Source organism: Zonotrichia albicollis, chromosome Z (assembly GCF_047830755.1).
Source record: "Zonotrichia albicollis isolate bZonAlb1 chromosome Z, bZonAlb1.hap1, whole genome shotgun sequence".
Classification (NCBI taxonomy): Eukaryota; Metazoa; Chordata; class Aves; order Passeriformes; family Passerellidae; genus Zonotrichia; species Zonotrichia albicollis.
Genome location: NC_133860.1, coordinates 80,010,267 through 80,024,456, shown reverse-complemented (window position 1 = coordinate 80,024,456; position 14,190 = coordinate 80,010,267). Strand labels below are relative to the sequence as shown.

Here is a 14,190-nt window from a genome sequence, read left to right as displayed (position 1 = left end):
CACCTCCAGTCAGGTCTCCAAGGATGTCCCCTCTAACCCAAAGCCTGCCTTTTATGCTCAATGCAGTTGGTAAGAAATTCCTTTTCCTGGAAATTCCTGTTGATTCCATTTATCTTTGTGCTTAAGAATTTCTTAATTCTTAATTACTTCCTTTGTTTTTATTCCTAGATATCAATGAATGTAAAGTGTTCCCTGGCATGTGCATGAATGGTAAATGTAGAAACACAATTGGAAGTTTCAAATGCAGGTGTAACAGTGGGTTCACTTTAGATATGGATGAAAGAAACTGTACAGGTGAGTAAGCCTTGCATTTTCCACAGTTTTGCCTAGAATAATGGAATAGTCCTGCTTGGAAAAAATCTGGAAAGACCAGCCTGTTCCTTCAAACTGTTGTGGAGAAGGGGAGCCCAGCTGAGCCCCACCACATCCCTGGGGCTTTTTAAATTGGCTTGCTCTTGTGGCTTAGCTTGGTGATCTGGAGACCCGATGCCGTTCATTTCCTTCAGTTTCTAAGAGCCTAATCTTTGGAGAGAATGGCAAACAGTCTCAAGTTTTCCTTTCAGAAACTGATTAGTTAATAAATGCAACACTTTTATATTTTTATCATTGGTGCTTAAGGTGCTCAGGTCACGCTGTATCTGTACAACCTGAAAAATCAATAAGGATCACCAGCAAAGCCAAGTTTAATGCTCTAACACATAGATTATCTTATGTTCCTTACTCTCTGGTCATTGTATGAATTTAGAGACTGCAAGTTAATTACATTTAGATTTGATGGCTGAGAACACACAAGGGCACCTCAGCAATTCTAACTCAAGTGCAATGTTAACTCAGGAAGACACAGACACGTGTGTTTAATTTACAAGTTTAGGATTTTGTTCTTTACTGTCTGGAAAATCTGAAGATAGGCTTGACAGTTGTGTGGCTGTGGCAACTCGGATGCCAGCGTTGTGGGTGGCTGGCTCTGTGCTGAAAATGAAGGAGGTTTTGTTACAATATGCAGGCATCCATGAGTGTGTCTGAGTAATAACCGTGAAGTGTGGGTGGTAAGGCATGCTCACTGAGGTTGGTCTGCATGCTAATGTTGCCCTAACTGGTGATTTCCTTGTTTTTATAGTGATTGCATTGACGAAGAATGTATTTTACAAACTTTATTTCTAAACTAACCAGAATAGGTCAGAAAACTTGCAAAAACTTTTTTTTCCCCCTTCTGTTCTGTATTGACGAAATTATTCCACTGAGCAGCTGCAGAGAAACAAGTTTTCTGAAATAGATTACTTTTTTGCTTGTTTTAAAGCAGCAAGAAATTGTTTTATAAAGTTTGTAGGAGCCCAGATACTCAGTAATGTGACAGATCTGCCATGTGGGTCTGACACCTCCACACCTCTGTAAGGACTGGGTGTCATCACTCAGCAGAAACCTATCATGGGAGGTGGCACAAATTCCTCTCCTGCAGCACTTACCTGTTTCACTGGCTCATATCTACATTAAAATTCCCCTTTAAATTTCTGACTCACTACCAGTGTGATTTAAAAAGAGCTCGTCTGTCTTTTCTGCTATTGTTTTCTGCAGTAGGTTTCATTCAAACGTAACTAACAAGACAACCAGTGAACTGTAAATCTAGCTTTGATAGGAGCTAATTCCTAATGGAAAGGGTGTATGTAAACTTATAATGCTATTACTGGATAAGTATCTTTATAATAATCAAATTAAAATCAATAGTATTGTAGTCATGAAGTCAGTTGATACCTCTATAAGAATGGTATCATGGAATGTCTTACACTTAGTTATTTCCTTAAGAATCTAACCTTAAATTACACTTAATAGAAGCAAACTTGTTACATAGTTTGCTATAGCCTGAGAGCTCTGAAGACTCAGCCTTACAAATCTTTCATTGTCTGTTTCACATAGTCAGATGTTTCTATAAGTAATTTTTTTTTCTCTGTTGATTTGCATACTGTATATGGTTTCTGTAGGCTTAATTTACAGTGACCTTTTTTTTTCTGTGAAAAGCAGGATAACCTTAAATCCTGTTTGATTTTCCTAACCTCTCCACTGCTTTGTAACAGACATTGACGAGTGCAGGATCTCCCCAGACTTGTGTGGAAGTGGCACTTGTGTCAACACTCCTGGCAGCTTTGAGTGTGAGTGCTTTGATGGCTACGAAAGTGGATTTATGATGATGAAGAACTGCATGGGTAAGTGTTGCCAGGATCCCCTAGAGTCTCCATTTGCTGTGCACAGCCTGGCTGTGGTCTGAGCTGAGCACTTGAGATGTGTCATTATTGTGGCTTCATGAGCAAATGAGTCAGATATGCAGTTTATAGAGGCAGATAACCTAATTAAGTATATAGCCTTGCTTGTTCTTTGTACTAATTACTGATACCATTAAGAGACACTTACTCTGTACAGATATATTTTAGGATGGCAGCAGCTCTTCACACAATTCATTTAAAAACTGCTAATGGGGTTCCCAAATATTTGGTAAAGCTAGGAATAGAAAGCTGGAGTTTCGAAAGCAGTGTCAAGTCCCTTTTCTTTGCTTCTTGTAGGACTGAAGAAATTCTCACATCGTTTCCTGAAAAAAAGTGACATCTCTTTAACCTGTTTAAAGTTGTAAGAATAGGTCTGGAGACACCAAAAGGTGTCTAGCCACCCTAAAAAAATGACAGTTTGGCTTCAGTCACCTTTTCTTGTTTTCCTGCAAATTGTAATGCTTTTAGACTTTCCTGAGAGTCCAGAAGTGTGTGTGAATCCTCCACCTTGAACATCTTCTGTTTGTATTTCTCTCCATCCACACCTGTAGTGTTAGCTGTTTTTTTCAGTTTTGTGAGTCAAATATTGTTTGCCTTTATGAGCTGTAGCCAGAATATTTCCCAGCCACACCATATCATACACAGGAGTTACCAATCTGAGGAGCCATTTAGGTAAAAACTGATACACAAACGTCCTCCATAACTGCATCCACAGGCAGGAATTTCAGTGCATATGTGAACAGGTGTTTGATTGCGTTAATCAATTTGAAAATATATATACATCACATTAATGCATTGTTCTAAAGGGCAATATCCAGAAATTTGCTGCCTTTGCTTATGTTCCATGTTTTCGTGAATATCTAATAATAAATGATGAATTTCTGGTTTTCTTGAGAGGGAAAATACCCATCTTTAGAGTTAACAGTGATATACAGTTTTTGGTTTGGTCTGTTGTGCAGCATGAGTAGAGGAGCAACACCATGAAACAGTTCTTTTATTTTGTCACTTGTAGACCCTGGAATTGCTTTTCTCTTTGTTGCCCCTTATTATGTGCCCATTTTATATCTGCAGATATAGATGAGTGTGAACGCAACCCTGTGCTGTGCAGGGGTGGCACCTGTGTGAACACTGAGGGGAGCTTTCGCTGTGACTGTCCCCTGGGGCATGAGCTGTCACCATCCCAGGAGGAATGCTTGGGTGAGTTTCAACTCAGGAAAATAACCTTTAGTTGGAGGAGTGGTCAGTCCCTGGCAAAGGTGGGGTCTCCGGGATCTCTTAAACAAGTTAATGCTCTCTTAAACAAATTCATGCTCCTCCTTTATATCAAAAGTTGTATCTTCAAATAAAAAATTAGAAGCCTGTAAAATCCTCAGTGCCAGGAATGCTGTTGATTCCAAAGAGAAGTGTTTTATCAGGCCTCTCAGGGGTTATTAAGCAGCTGAGAGGACTGTACCACTCATGGGAGCAACTTTAATCAGTCACGAAAAGGTGTTGTCCTATGTTACAATGCATCTCTCCTTTTGGCCCATAATCCACCAAAACGACGAAGGAAAAAAAAAAAAAACAAAGAAAGAAAAAGTCAAAAAATAAACATATTATCTCTTTAGCTTATTGTCTTGATGGAAAGTAGCAGACTTGGTAATTAATGCCCACCCCAGACTCTGTAATTCATTCTCTCAGACCTGAGTCAGAGAAGGTAAATCTTTGGACACTAATTAAAACGTGGTGTGCAGAACTCCATTCCTTGAACTGGAGCATGCCAAGAACAAGAAAGAAATTTAACAAACCGGAAAGCCACCAGTTTGCAATTTACCTCTCATTCTGCCTGTAACCTGAGCTGTTTAAGCTGTTAAATATCCTGAATTGCAACTGATCTGACCAATCCTTCCCCAGATGTAAACGAGTGCTCGTTGAGTGAAAGCCTCTGCAGAAATGGCAAGTGTGTGAACATGGTTGGGACCTACCAGTGCTTCTGTGACTCTGGGTACCAGCCCACTCCTGACAGACAGGGATGCACAGGCAAGTGCTGGGCACCTGCACCTGGGGTTTTGTGCATTGCTCCATCTGTCCTTCCTTTTATTTAACTTCACACCTTCCTTTTGAAAACCAGCAGGGCTGTTTTCTCATGTGCTTTGAGGCCTATCATGAGCTGTTGTGGGAATATGGAAGTATAAAGGAATATAAAGAAGGTATAAAAATGTGGTTGCTGTGGTGAACTCTGTAGAATAATTTTAAATTATACTTCCTGTACTGCTCCATTAAAATCAGAGGTTTGATGCCAACAACAAGAAAATGCACCTAGGTTTCTTGATCAAGCAAGAAAAGCTCTATGCATTGATGGTCTGTCTTTCACTTTTTTTCTCCTTATCATATGCATCTCTTTAATTCTTCACTATAATAATACTGAATTATGTAGTGCCCAGCACATCAGCTCTTTGCAAAGGAGAGCAGCAGTACTGAGAGGGTTTTCTATTTGCTTGTTATAGTTGTTTTTTTACAAAATTGCAAATTTGTGCCACATTTCAAACTCTTAAGTTTCTCAGCATTTCCCTTTTTTTCCTTTCCCAACTTTTTTTCTTGAGCTTTTTTACACAGCCCTAGCAATACACAGGAGCAAAACCAACATTTAACTCAGCAGCTTGCTCCCACAGATGAAAAAGCAGTTAAGAGGGAAAAAAAGAACCAAATATAAGTCAGAGGCAGTAGAATGAGAATGAAAATTCAGAATGAAGCCACTGATGAACTTCTTTATGTAAAATGTAAAGGGAATATGATGTTTTTCTTAAAGAAGTAGACTTACTGCCACCAATGTTGCTTCCCCAGATATTGATGAGTGTATGATAATGAATGGAGGCTGTGACACCCACTGCACTAACTCAGAGGGCAGCTATGAGTGCAGCTGCAGTGATGGCTATGCTCTGATGCCAGATGTCAGGACATGTGCAGGTAGGATTTTACACCTGAAAAACCCCAGCATCATTATCTTTTCAGCCAGAATCAAGGTGGTGTTCCAGCCTATCCGTGTCAGTGACAGAATTATTGCCTGGTTGTTTTTTTTCCCCTCCTCAGATATTGATGAATGTGAAAACAATCCAGATATTTGTGATGGTGGGCAGTGTACCAATATCCCAGGGGAGTATCGCTGTCTCTGTTATGATGGATTTATGGTTTCTATAGACATGAAAGCTTGTGTTGGTAAGTAGCTCTGTGCACCAAATTTAGTGTAAGCCTTGCGGATTCTGCAGCTTTTACTTTCTGTTCTTTCTACTGCGTCCTTGAAAGTGAATATTGAAATTAGGCATATTATGAAAAAAATAATCTGTATGCCTATTGGTAACTCCTTAACAATGAACGAGATCCCATAGTTAAAAAACATTGGTGTGATTTTACTATAATGGAACATGTGTCCTGAGAAGGGATCAGATGAGGGGCTCAGAAGGGGGCACTTCAAAAATTGTTCATTGGAAGAAAGTTATTATGATTGCAAATATGTTTTACAAAAATGATTTTAAGTGATTCTTGTAAGAAAAAGTTTGCTTCATATTCCTTTAATTAGCATTCCAAAAAAAAGGTGAAAACAAATGGTATTTGTTTTACCACAAAACAGTGGTATTTGGACTACACATTTATCCTTACTTGTTATAGGGAATTTACAGAGTAGAACAGCTGAAATATATTACGACCTCATATAGCAGGTATTTTCACCTGAAATAAAGTGTTCCAAAATGGCAGTAATGTCCAACTAATAATTAATTTATAATCACCTACAGATGTGAATGAATGTGATTTGAATTCCAACATCTGCATGTTTGGGGAGTGTGAAAACACCAAAGGCTCCTTCATTTGTCACTGTCAAGTTGGGTATTCAGTCAAGAAAGGAACCACAGGGTGCACAGGTAAAACAGATTTCCAGTGAATATGTTTCATACCTTGGTTGGCTTCCAGGTAAAATAAATGCACAAGTGTTCACACACAAGAGAGAGCTTGGTATCTGTATATACTTGTATATATATGAGTGTTTCACATCTGCTAGCATGTGCCAGAGTTTTAAAGGGAGTGTTCCTTCACCAGTATCAATGCTGGAGGCCCATTGCAAACTGATTTTAAGGATTTTGGCAGCACAGGTTATGTGAACACCCCTGTTACAGAGCTGGGCTTGGGGTGGCAAGGCTGCAGTTGTGTTGGAAGCTTTTTATCAGTGCTCATTTTTCACATGTACCTGGAGGATGAACTCATCTCAACTCAAGCTGCAGGAAATGGCCATGTGGTCTAAGGAAAGAACAAGAGGGGGGAAAAAAAGAGTTACAAAATCCTTCAGCCTATGCCAACAATTTTTAAAGTTCTGTAGTCACTCATAATCACTCCACAAATTCTGTGATATTTGAGCAGTACCTTTTCTTCCACATGCTCTCCATGGCTCATCCGAAAGAAGCTGACAGAATTTCTCCTACAATTTTGTTTTTAGGGATCTGTTCTATAACTACTACAGCCATGGGTGTATAATTATTTTTATGACTGAAAAGTGTCTGTGCACCCAAAGACCTCATCCCAGTTTTAGACATAAAAAGATCAGCATATTTCATATTTCTGGAAAAGAGTGTTAATTTCTTGCTGAAAAGCAGTTGTAAGAAAGTGGACTGATTGTCATGTTTGCAAACAAAGAGCAAAAATGAAATGCAATTGTCACTCCTTTTTACTAATACAGAATATGAAATAGCTTGCTTGAATTTTTCTAAGTTCTTAAACATTTGTTTTTTAAAAGGCTGCAAACCCTCACAGTGGAAATATGTAAAAGGAGCAGAATTTTTAATATTCTGATGTAAATACTGATAGTTTGTTTTGTGCTTGTAGATGTGAATGAGTGTGAAATTGCAGCTCACAACTGTGACATGCATGCCTCGTGTGTCAATGTGCCAGGAAGTTTTAAATGCAGCTGCAGAGAAGGTTGGGTTGGAAATGGCATTAAGTGTATTGGTAAGTACATGGAAAAGAAAGATTTTTTTTTTCTCTCTCTCCCCACAATTTTTTTTTTCTGAAAGCATGTAATGTGACTGTGTGATTAGTCCATTGGAAACAAAGAATTATTCTTCTGTCTGCTGGTGCCTGTGGGTATGAAAGATTATTATGTTTCACAGATTTGGTTTTCTAAGGGAAAAAAAAAAGATTTGCTATCTCTGAAACTTGATGCTGTAACATCGTTCCAAATTCACTTCATATTTTACAAAGTTTATATACAACTGCTACTAGAATGTGCAAAAAAAAAAAAAACCAAACCCAGAAATTAAATAGATTTCGTTTTATTGTTTCTAGTCAGTCAGATATTTCCAGTCCTTCAAACATTTTTTTTTAAATGTCTTGTAATTTATCTGATTTATAGACCCTGATGTAGATCAGATTGGGGCTGGAGGGATCGGAAACCTGTATCTGTATTTGCTGGGCTGCTGTAATTGTGTATGTCCCCTTGCCTTCCTGTTTCAGTTTGATGGGTAAAAGATTGTAATACTTGCTTTTTGTTTTCAGAACTTTTTGGATCTATGGAAGATAAGGCTTTATTGATGTGATCTGCTAAAAAAATTACCTTATTATGAGATTTCTTGTTTTTTCTTCTTTTTTTCTTCTTTTTTTCTTCTTTTTTTCTTCTTTTTTTCTTCATTTCTTTTTTATTCTTTCTTTCCTTTTTTTTCCTTTTTTCTTTTTTTTTTCTTTCTTCTTTCTTTTCTTTTTTCTTTTTATTTTCATACATGTTAACATCCAAGTGAATAACTTGCCTCAACTCTCATGGGGTTGCATTGTTTTCACTTTCTTCTGTTACTTGAGGAGACTTCCTAAATAAGTCGCTGTTTTTTTACCTCACCGCATTTCTTTGGTTCAGTTTCTTCTTTTTAAAACTAATTTTAACTTTAAGCTCATTAACAGGACATGAACATCCAAGTAATGAGCCAGCTGATTCCATCTGTTGCTCAGAAATGTTCTTCCCAGTCCCACCCGCTGTAATTTAAAGGAGGACCTATTAAAGTGGAGTCACTATAGATTAACCCTATGTCATCAAATACTAAATATGTGTATTTATGGAGATATAAATCAAGTTTGCGGTGCTGCTGGTTATCTTGGCAGTCAATTACCAGCCTGTGTACTAATTGCTGTGCTGCTGCCTGCAGATGTTGATGAATGCTCCAACGGGACGCAGCGGTGCAGCGCCCACGCCCAGTGTGTGAACAGCCCGGGCTCCTACCACTGTGCCTGTGCAGAGGGATTCACTGGAGATGGCTTCAGCTGCTCTGGTAAGGGCTTTGTTGACACATGGCTTGTCCCTGGTGCTTCTTCTCTTGTGTGGAACCTTTGTGAGTTAGACCTAAGCCCACAGTGCAAGACGATGAACGTGAAAATGTAATTTAGGATCAAGATGCTCCCTGTCTGTCCTGTGTAAGAAATGGTGTCAGAGGCACCTGATTGTTCTTTGATTTGTGTCCCAGTTGGATTCACCAGGTCCATTTTTAGGGGAAATTCCTGCTGTTTCTTCCTCCTCCTCATCTTCATGCCAATTATTTTGAGCACGCATGTCCTGCTCCCAGCAGTGCCTCTAGTCAAGAACACCAAATGCCAGCTCTATTGCAGTTCTCTGGCATAATCTATTTTCCCATGACTCTTTTATTAGAACAGGATGTGATTATTAAATAGGACTTTTTAAAAAGAAAAACAAACTGTGGTTAAAATGTTGCCCATGCAATTAAATTTGTAGGTGAGAGTGGACATCGTTATTCACACAGCAAGTGACTCAAAATAAACTGATATTTATTATATCAAGTGCAAAGATTTTATGTTAAGTATTAATTACTGTGTCTTGGGTTAATCTGATTTTTATCACTTACAGGGTTGAGATAGTACATTATCTCTGCTCTCAACTTTTAACACAGCCTCTGTTTGCTCACCATATTTAAAGGGCTGAAGAATTACATCCTAATGATAGTAAAATACCTAGAAAACTACTGTGAATATATTCATTATTGGCCAACTGGCTAATTACAAACAAAAATTAATTTAAAGCTTAGAAACAAGGTTTTCTGATTAGTCATGTGAGGGTTTTTATTTGAGAGTAAAGACCTTCAAATATGACTTGGTTTTGTATTTCAGGTTTTTGGTTCATGAGCACAATGTTTTATCCCTAGATTGAGCTTCTGGGTTTCTCTAAAAATCAGATGTAATATTAACTATGGACTAATAAAATGAAGAAAGCATGTAAAATCTTTTTTGGATAATCATAACAATATCTGACAAAATTATCACTTCTTACGATGACTTCAATGGTGAATGCCCTCCCTTGCCATTCTCGTTCTTTATAGCTCTTTTGGGTCGTACTAGGAGAATTTCTGGTGTGCAAGCAGTACTTGTAATGTTCCTCACCCTCAAAGAATATTTTCTAAAATGAATATGATTATAATTTTCTACATATTATATAAGAAAATTTGCCTTTTGAACATTTTTTCTGACAAAATAGCATAGCAATATATACCAAGAGGCAAAATTTTGACATTTTAAGCAAGGTATTTAACTTCTTTGTCAAGATTATTCAAAACTGAATCTTAAAAGCCTACATTATTTAAAAAATTTTCATCTGTTAATGAAAAACAAGGAGTAAGGAGTCGTGGCAAGGTGAAAGGAATAATTGTGTACACTGTGTTTGCTTTTCTGCATCCTTTCAATTTACTTCAGGATACAAGTGTTCTGTTTTATACCTTCGGCGCTCACCAGCGCTGTTATTTTGAACACCAGGACATACTGATGTGCATTTCTGCTGGTGAAGCCTGTGGCTCCAGAGAGGTTTTCCTGTCTTCCACAGATGTTGACGAGTGTGCAGAGGACGTGGAGCTGTGTGAGAACGGGCAGTGCCTGAACGCGCCCGGCGCGTTCCGCTGCGAGTGCGAGATGGGCTTCGCCCCTGCCTCCGACAGCCGGTCCTGCCAAGGTGAGCTGCTGCTGCTGCTGCTGCTCCTGCTGCTGCTCCTGCTGCTGCTGCTGCTCCTGCTGCTGCTGCTGCTGCTGCTGCTCCCTCTGCTCTGCCCTCTGGGCTGCTCTGAAGCAAAGAGCAACCAACAGAGCCTCAGCCTGGAAGCAGAGAAAGCAGCACTTGTGTCATGTACAAGGGATTTCTCCGGTGTGTGTGAGCATGTTCACAGGGGTGTTGTGTTGAGGGAAGAGACGAGGATTTGACTTTGTGTTTCAGAAGGGTTGATTTATTATTTTATGATATATATATATTTTACATTAAACCTATACTAAAAGAATAGAAGAAAAGATTTCATCAGAAGGTTAGCTAAGAATAAAATAGGAAAGAATGAACAACAAAGGCTTGTGTCTTGGACAGAGAGTTGGAGCCAGCTGACTGTGATTGGCCATTAATTACAAACAAACTAACCTGATCCAATCCCAGATGCTCCTGTTGCATTCCACAGCAGCAGATATCCATTGTTTACATTTTGTTCCTGAGGCCTCTGAGCTTCTCAAGAGTAAAAATCCTAAGGAAAGGATTTTTCGTAAAAGATGTCTGCGAAAGGTGTGGATTATGTTGGGAGGTTGCTTTCGTCTTTATTGTGATGTTTTCCTGGCTTTCACCCATAAATCCCAGAGCAGAGGTTTGTTTCAGCAATTTTTGTAGGTTTTTTTTTTTTAATTCCTTTTGGTCACTGTTGGATAGTGTGTGGAAAATACTCTGTGATCTTTCTAATATAGTTCAGCTTCTATTCCCTATTGTGTTCTTTTACCTTTTGTTTTTGTTGTTCAATATGACTGTATAGTAAATGAAAACATTTTAGCTGGTGCCCCAAAGCTTTTAACTTACTTCATATTTAATGGTGAAAACCACATATCATCTTTGGAAGTGAAAATTCTCAGTGAGATTCAATGAACAGGTTTCAAAATTTAATCTCTAAGATTCAGTCCAGAGCGCAGCATGTTCCAGTGTTCAGGTGTACATGTATGAATCAGGTTTCAGAATAATTCAGGTGCTTCTGAGGAATTACCTGTGCCACAGTCAGGTTTGTTAATCATTATCAAGTATTGTCAGTCATCTTTACTGAATTTCTTTGTGCAGCTGATTTGTATTACATGGTGCCAATGGTCTAATAAAAATCCCCTAATAAATCCAATCTATTCCAGCCAACCAATAAAGTGTTCCAAACTGACAATAATGTCCAAAAGCAATGTAATTCTAAATTCTGGGTCAATGTGTTGGAGAATTTGGGTCCAACAATTGAAGGATTTTGGAGAAATGCTTAATAAGTTACTGTGATTACAGCAGAGATCTGAAATCATTCCATTGATTAAATTGTACTGTTGGAGAACTAAAATATCTGGGTGCTGCATTCTTAAAAGAAGTTAGCTTTTATTTCTATCATTTTGAGGTTGATATATTAATCTGTACTATGGTAAGACGAGTCCTTTGCTGATTTCTACAATCAAGAGGCAAAATCCAGTCTTGATTTAGTGAAATAATGGTAATAAAAATTATTAATCCACTTTCTTCAGAAGTCTCTTGAGATGTCAGTACATTAGCTTCTCAATGACCTGATTTGGAGGTTCATTCCATGGCTGTACTCCAGGGTATTTAGAAATTTTATTTTCTAGATGAAATTGACTCAGCACTTTGGACGTTAGGCATTTATTTTCCCCAAAAAAGTATCTCTCAAATGGTGTTCAGAATTCAGCCTTTCTCATATATTACTATGAAGAGTCATTTTATCAATTCTTAGCCTCTGGCTGAGGTAATCCAGCGAGGTTAAAAGTAGATATTTTATTACTGTAATAATTTTAATACCCTTTTTGCACATCTTGTGCAATATTAGTTCATCAACAGAGCACTGTACTCAGGATTTCAAATTAAGATTTGGCTGTGCTTTGTAAAATGATATTAATGCTTTCCACTTCCCTGACTGTGCTAAAAATAATTCACTAATACGTGCCAGGACAGCATTTGCCTTTTCCACAGCTGCTTTATTCTGGCAACTGAAAAAGTCCTGCTGTCTGACAGTACATGGAGGGGTTTTTTTCCACTCCTCTCCTACTTACTTCTGGCTCAGAAGTCTTTTACAGTTTGTGCCTAAAGCCATGGCTCTGCAGTCTGTGGTGTCAGTGTTCATCTCCTTTCCACACTGCAGCTGACAAAATCATCCAATTTTCTGTCAGTGTCTTTCAGCTTGATTTCATCTTCAATTTAGATGAGCGTGCAGTCCTTTAGATGCATTTTAGCTCATCTGTATGTAGTTACTACATAACTATTTCAATGTGGGCTTGAGAAAATCATAGATAATTCTTATACTTCCTGTATTCCTATTTTCCCTGTGTTTGTCCTCCAAGGAGATAGGACTTTTGGTGCCTACACACTCTTTTTCTTCTTATTACACTTTCTGTACAATTACAAATTCACAAATAGAAATTTTATGTAGTATTCTACAAACTCAAAAATGTTAGTTTTAAAAATATTCTACATGTGTCTCCTTTTGCTTTTATGGTGCTGTGACACATATGTGACAATAATAATAACAGTAATGTGGTAAAGCTGTGTAACTTTCTGATTTTAATACATTCCTTCAGACACAGATGAATGCTCCTTCCAGAATATTTGCGTGTTTGGCACCTGCAACAATCTCCCAGGGATGTTTCGTTGTATCTGTGATGATGGCTATGAACTGGATAGAACTGGTGGAAATTGCACGGGTAAGTCATTGCTTTTCAGAAATACATCAGCAAAAAGGGTGGCTTCTTAAATATGAAGATGAACAAGGTTTATTTGTAATCATTTGGTGAATTATTTTAAAGACTCTACTTCAGTTTCAGCTGAAATGCACTCGCATTTGAAACTTTCTAAGTTGTCTTAGAAAGTAAAATTGTTATTTTCTGTCCAATGAGCAGATTTATGAATGTAGATTTTCCTGTTTTAGATATTGATGAATGTGCTGATCCTATTAATTGTGTTAATGGTCTTTGTGTAAACACTCCTGGAAGATATGAGTGTAATTGTCCTCCAGACTTCCAGCTGAATCCTACTGGAGTGGGTTGTGTGGGTAAGTAAAAAGCTTCCTCAACTATCACTTTAAAAATCACTGCTTTTATGGAAATAAGATAGAAAAATAACAATTCCACAATTCTGCATATCCTGTTACATAGTTTTTTAGCGTTGTCTCTCTCAACATCAATAACTATCAATGTTCTTGAAGTGCCAATGGCTTCAAGAACACAATGTTACCTGAATTCCTCCTTCTAAGTATGAAATTGCAGGTGAATGCCTGCGGTTCTTTGCCTGGATCTTGGTGTGCAGCTGTAACCACGTGTGTTTTTTGCACAGATAACCGTGTGGGCAGCTGCTACCTGAAGTTTGGGCCGAGAGGGGACGGGGGCCTGTCCTGCAGCACAGAGATTGGGGTCGGAGTCACTCGCTCCTCATGCTGCTGCTCGCTGGGAAAGGCCTGGGGGAACCCCTGTGAGACCTGTCCCCCTGCCAACAGCAGTAAGGAAATGTCCTCACCTTCCCCTGGTGCTGCCTTATTTCACAAGGGGTGGAAAAGCAATGTGCAGTCTCTTGACGTTGGTCATTCAAGTCAAATTTCACGTTAGAGGGACCGGGGGTGTGGGCCTGAGCGTCACAGGTCTGCCTTTAGTCTTGTGTAACTGACTTGGTGCCTGTTCTCACACTAATAAATCACCTTTAGAAGGCACTTCCCACCCGGCCAGGTGATACTTTGGGTAGTTTTGGGCACAAATTAATTATGCTTAGAACTCAAATCATGGCTTTGATTTGGAGGGCTTCATTATTCTCCAAAGCAGAATGTTGATAACTGTTGTTGTGTATGTATAAGTCGCTCTTGAATACTTTAGAAACTATTACTTAATAATAGTTGTCAGCTTTGAAGGTCTCTAATGAATAATGCAACACAAATGTCAA

At 38.5% G+C, this 14,190-nt stretch overlaps 1 protein-coding gene across 3 annotated transcripts in view; it reads left to right on the top strand.

Moving 5' to 3' along the window:
- The window catches only part of FBN2 (fibrillin 2), a 125,298-nt gene that overhangs the window by 78,376 nt on the left and 32,732 nt on the right, over nt 1-14,190 (top strand). For all 3 annotated transcript variants that reach the window (XR_012578114.1, XM_074532817.1, XM_074532816.1), the window contains exons 25-37: nt 169-294; nt 2,070-2,198; nt 3,327-3,452; nt 4,149-4,274; nt 5,079-5,201; nt 5,325-5,450; nt 6,026-6,151; nt 7,107-7,229; nt 8,414-8,536; nt 10,093-10,218; nt 12,843-12,965; nt 13,190-13,312; nt 13,594-13,755. Coding sequence is in view for 2 of the 3 variants with exons in the window: in XM_074532817.1 (XP_074388918.1) it covers nt 169-294; nt 2,070-2,198; nt 3,327-3,452; nt 4,149-4,274; nt 5,079-5,201; nt 5,325-5,450; nt 6,026-6,151; nt 7,107-7,229; nt 8,414-8,536; nt 10,093-10,218; nt 12,843-12,965; nt 13,190-13,312; nt 13,594-13,755 (1,662 nt within the window). In the remaining variant the exon portion in view is untranslated. The remainder of the gene's footprint in view (nt 1-168; nt 295-2,069; nt 2,199-3,326; nt 3,453-4,148; nt 4,275-5,078; nt 5,202-5,324; nt 5,451-6,025; nt 6,152-7,106; nt 7,230-8,413; nt 8,537-10,092; nt 10,219-12,842; nt 12,966-13,189; nt 13,313-13,593; nt 13,756-14,190) is intronic.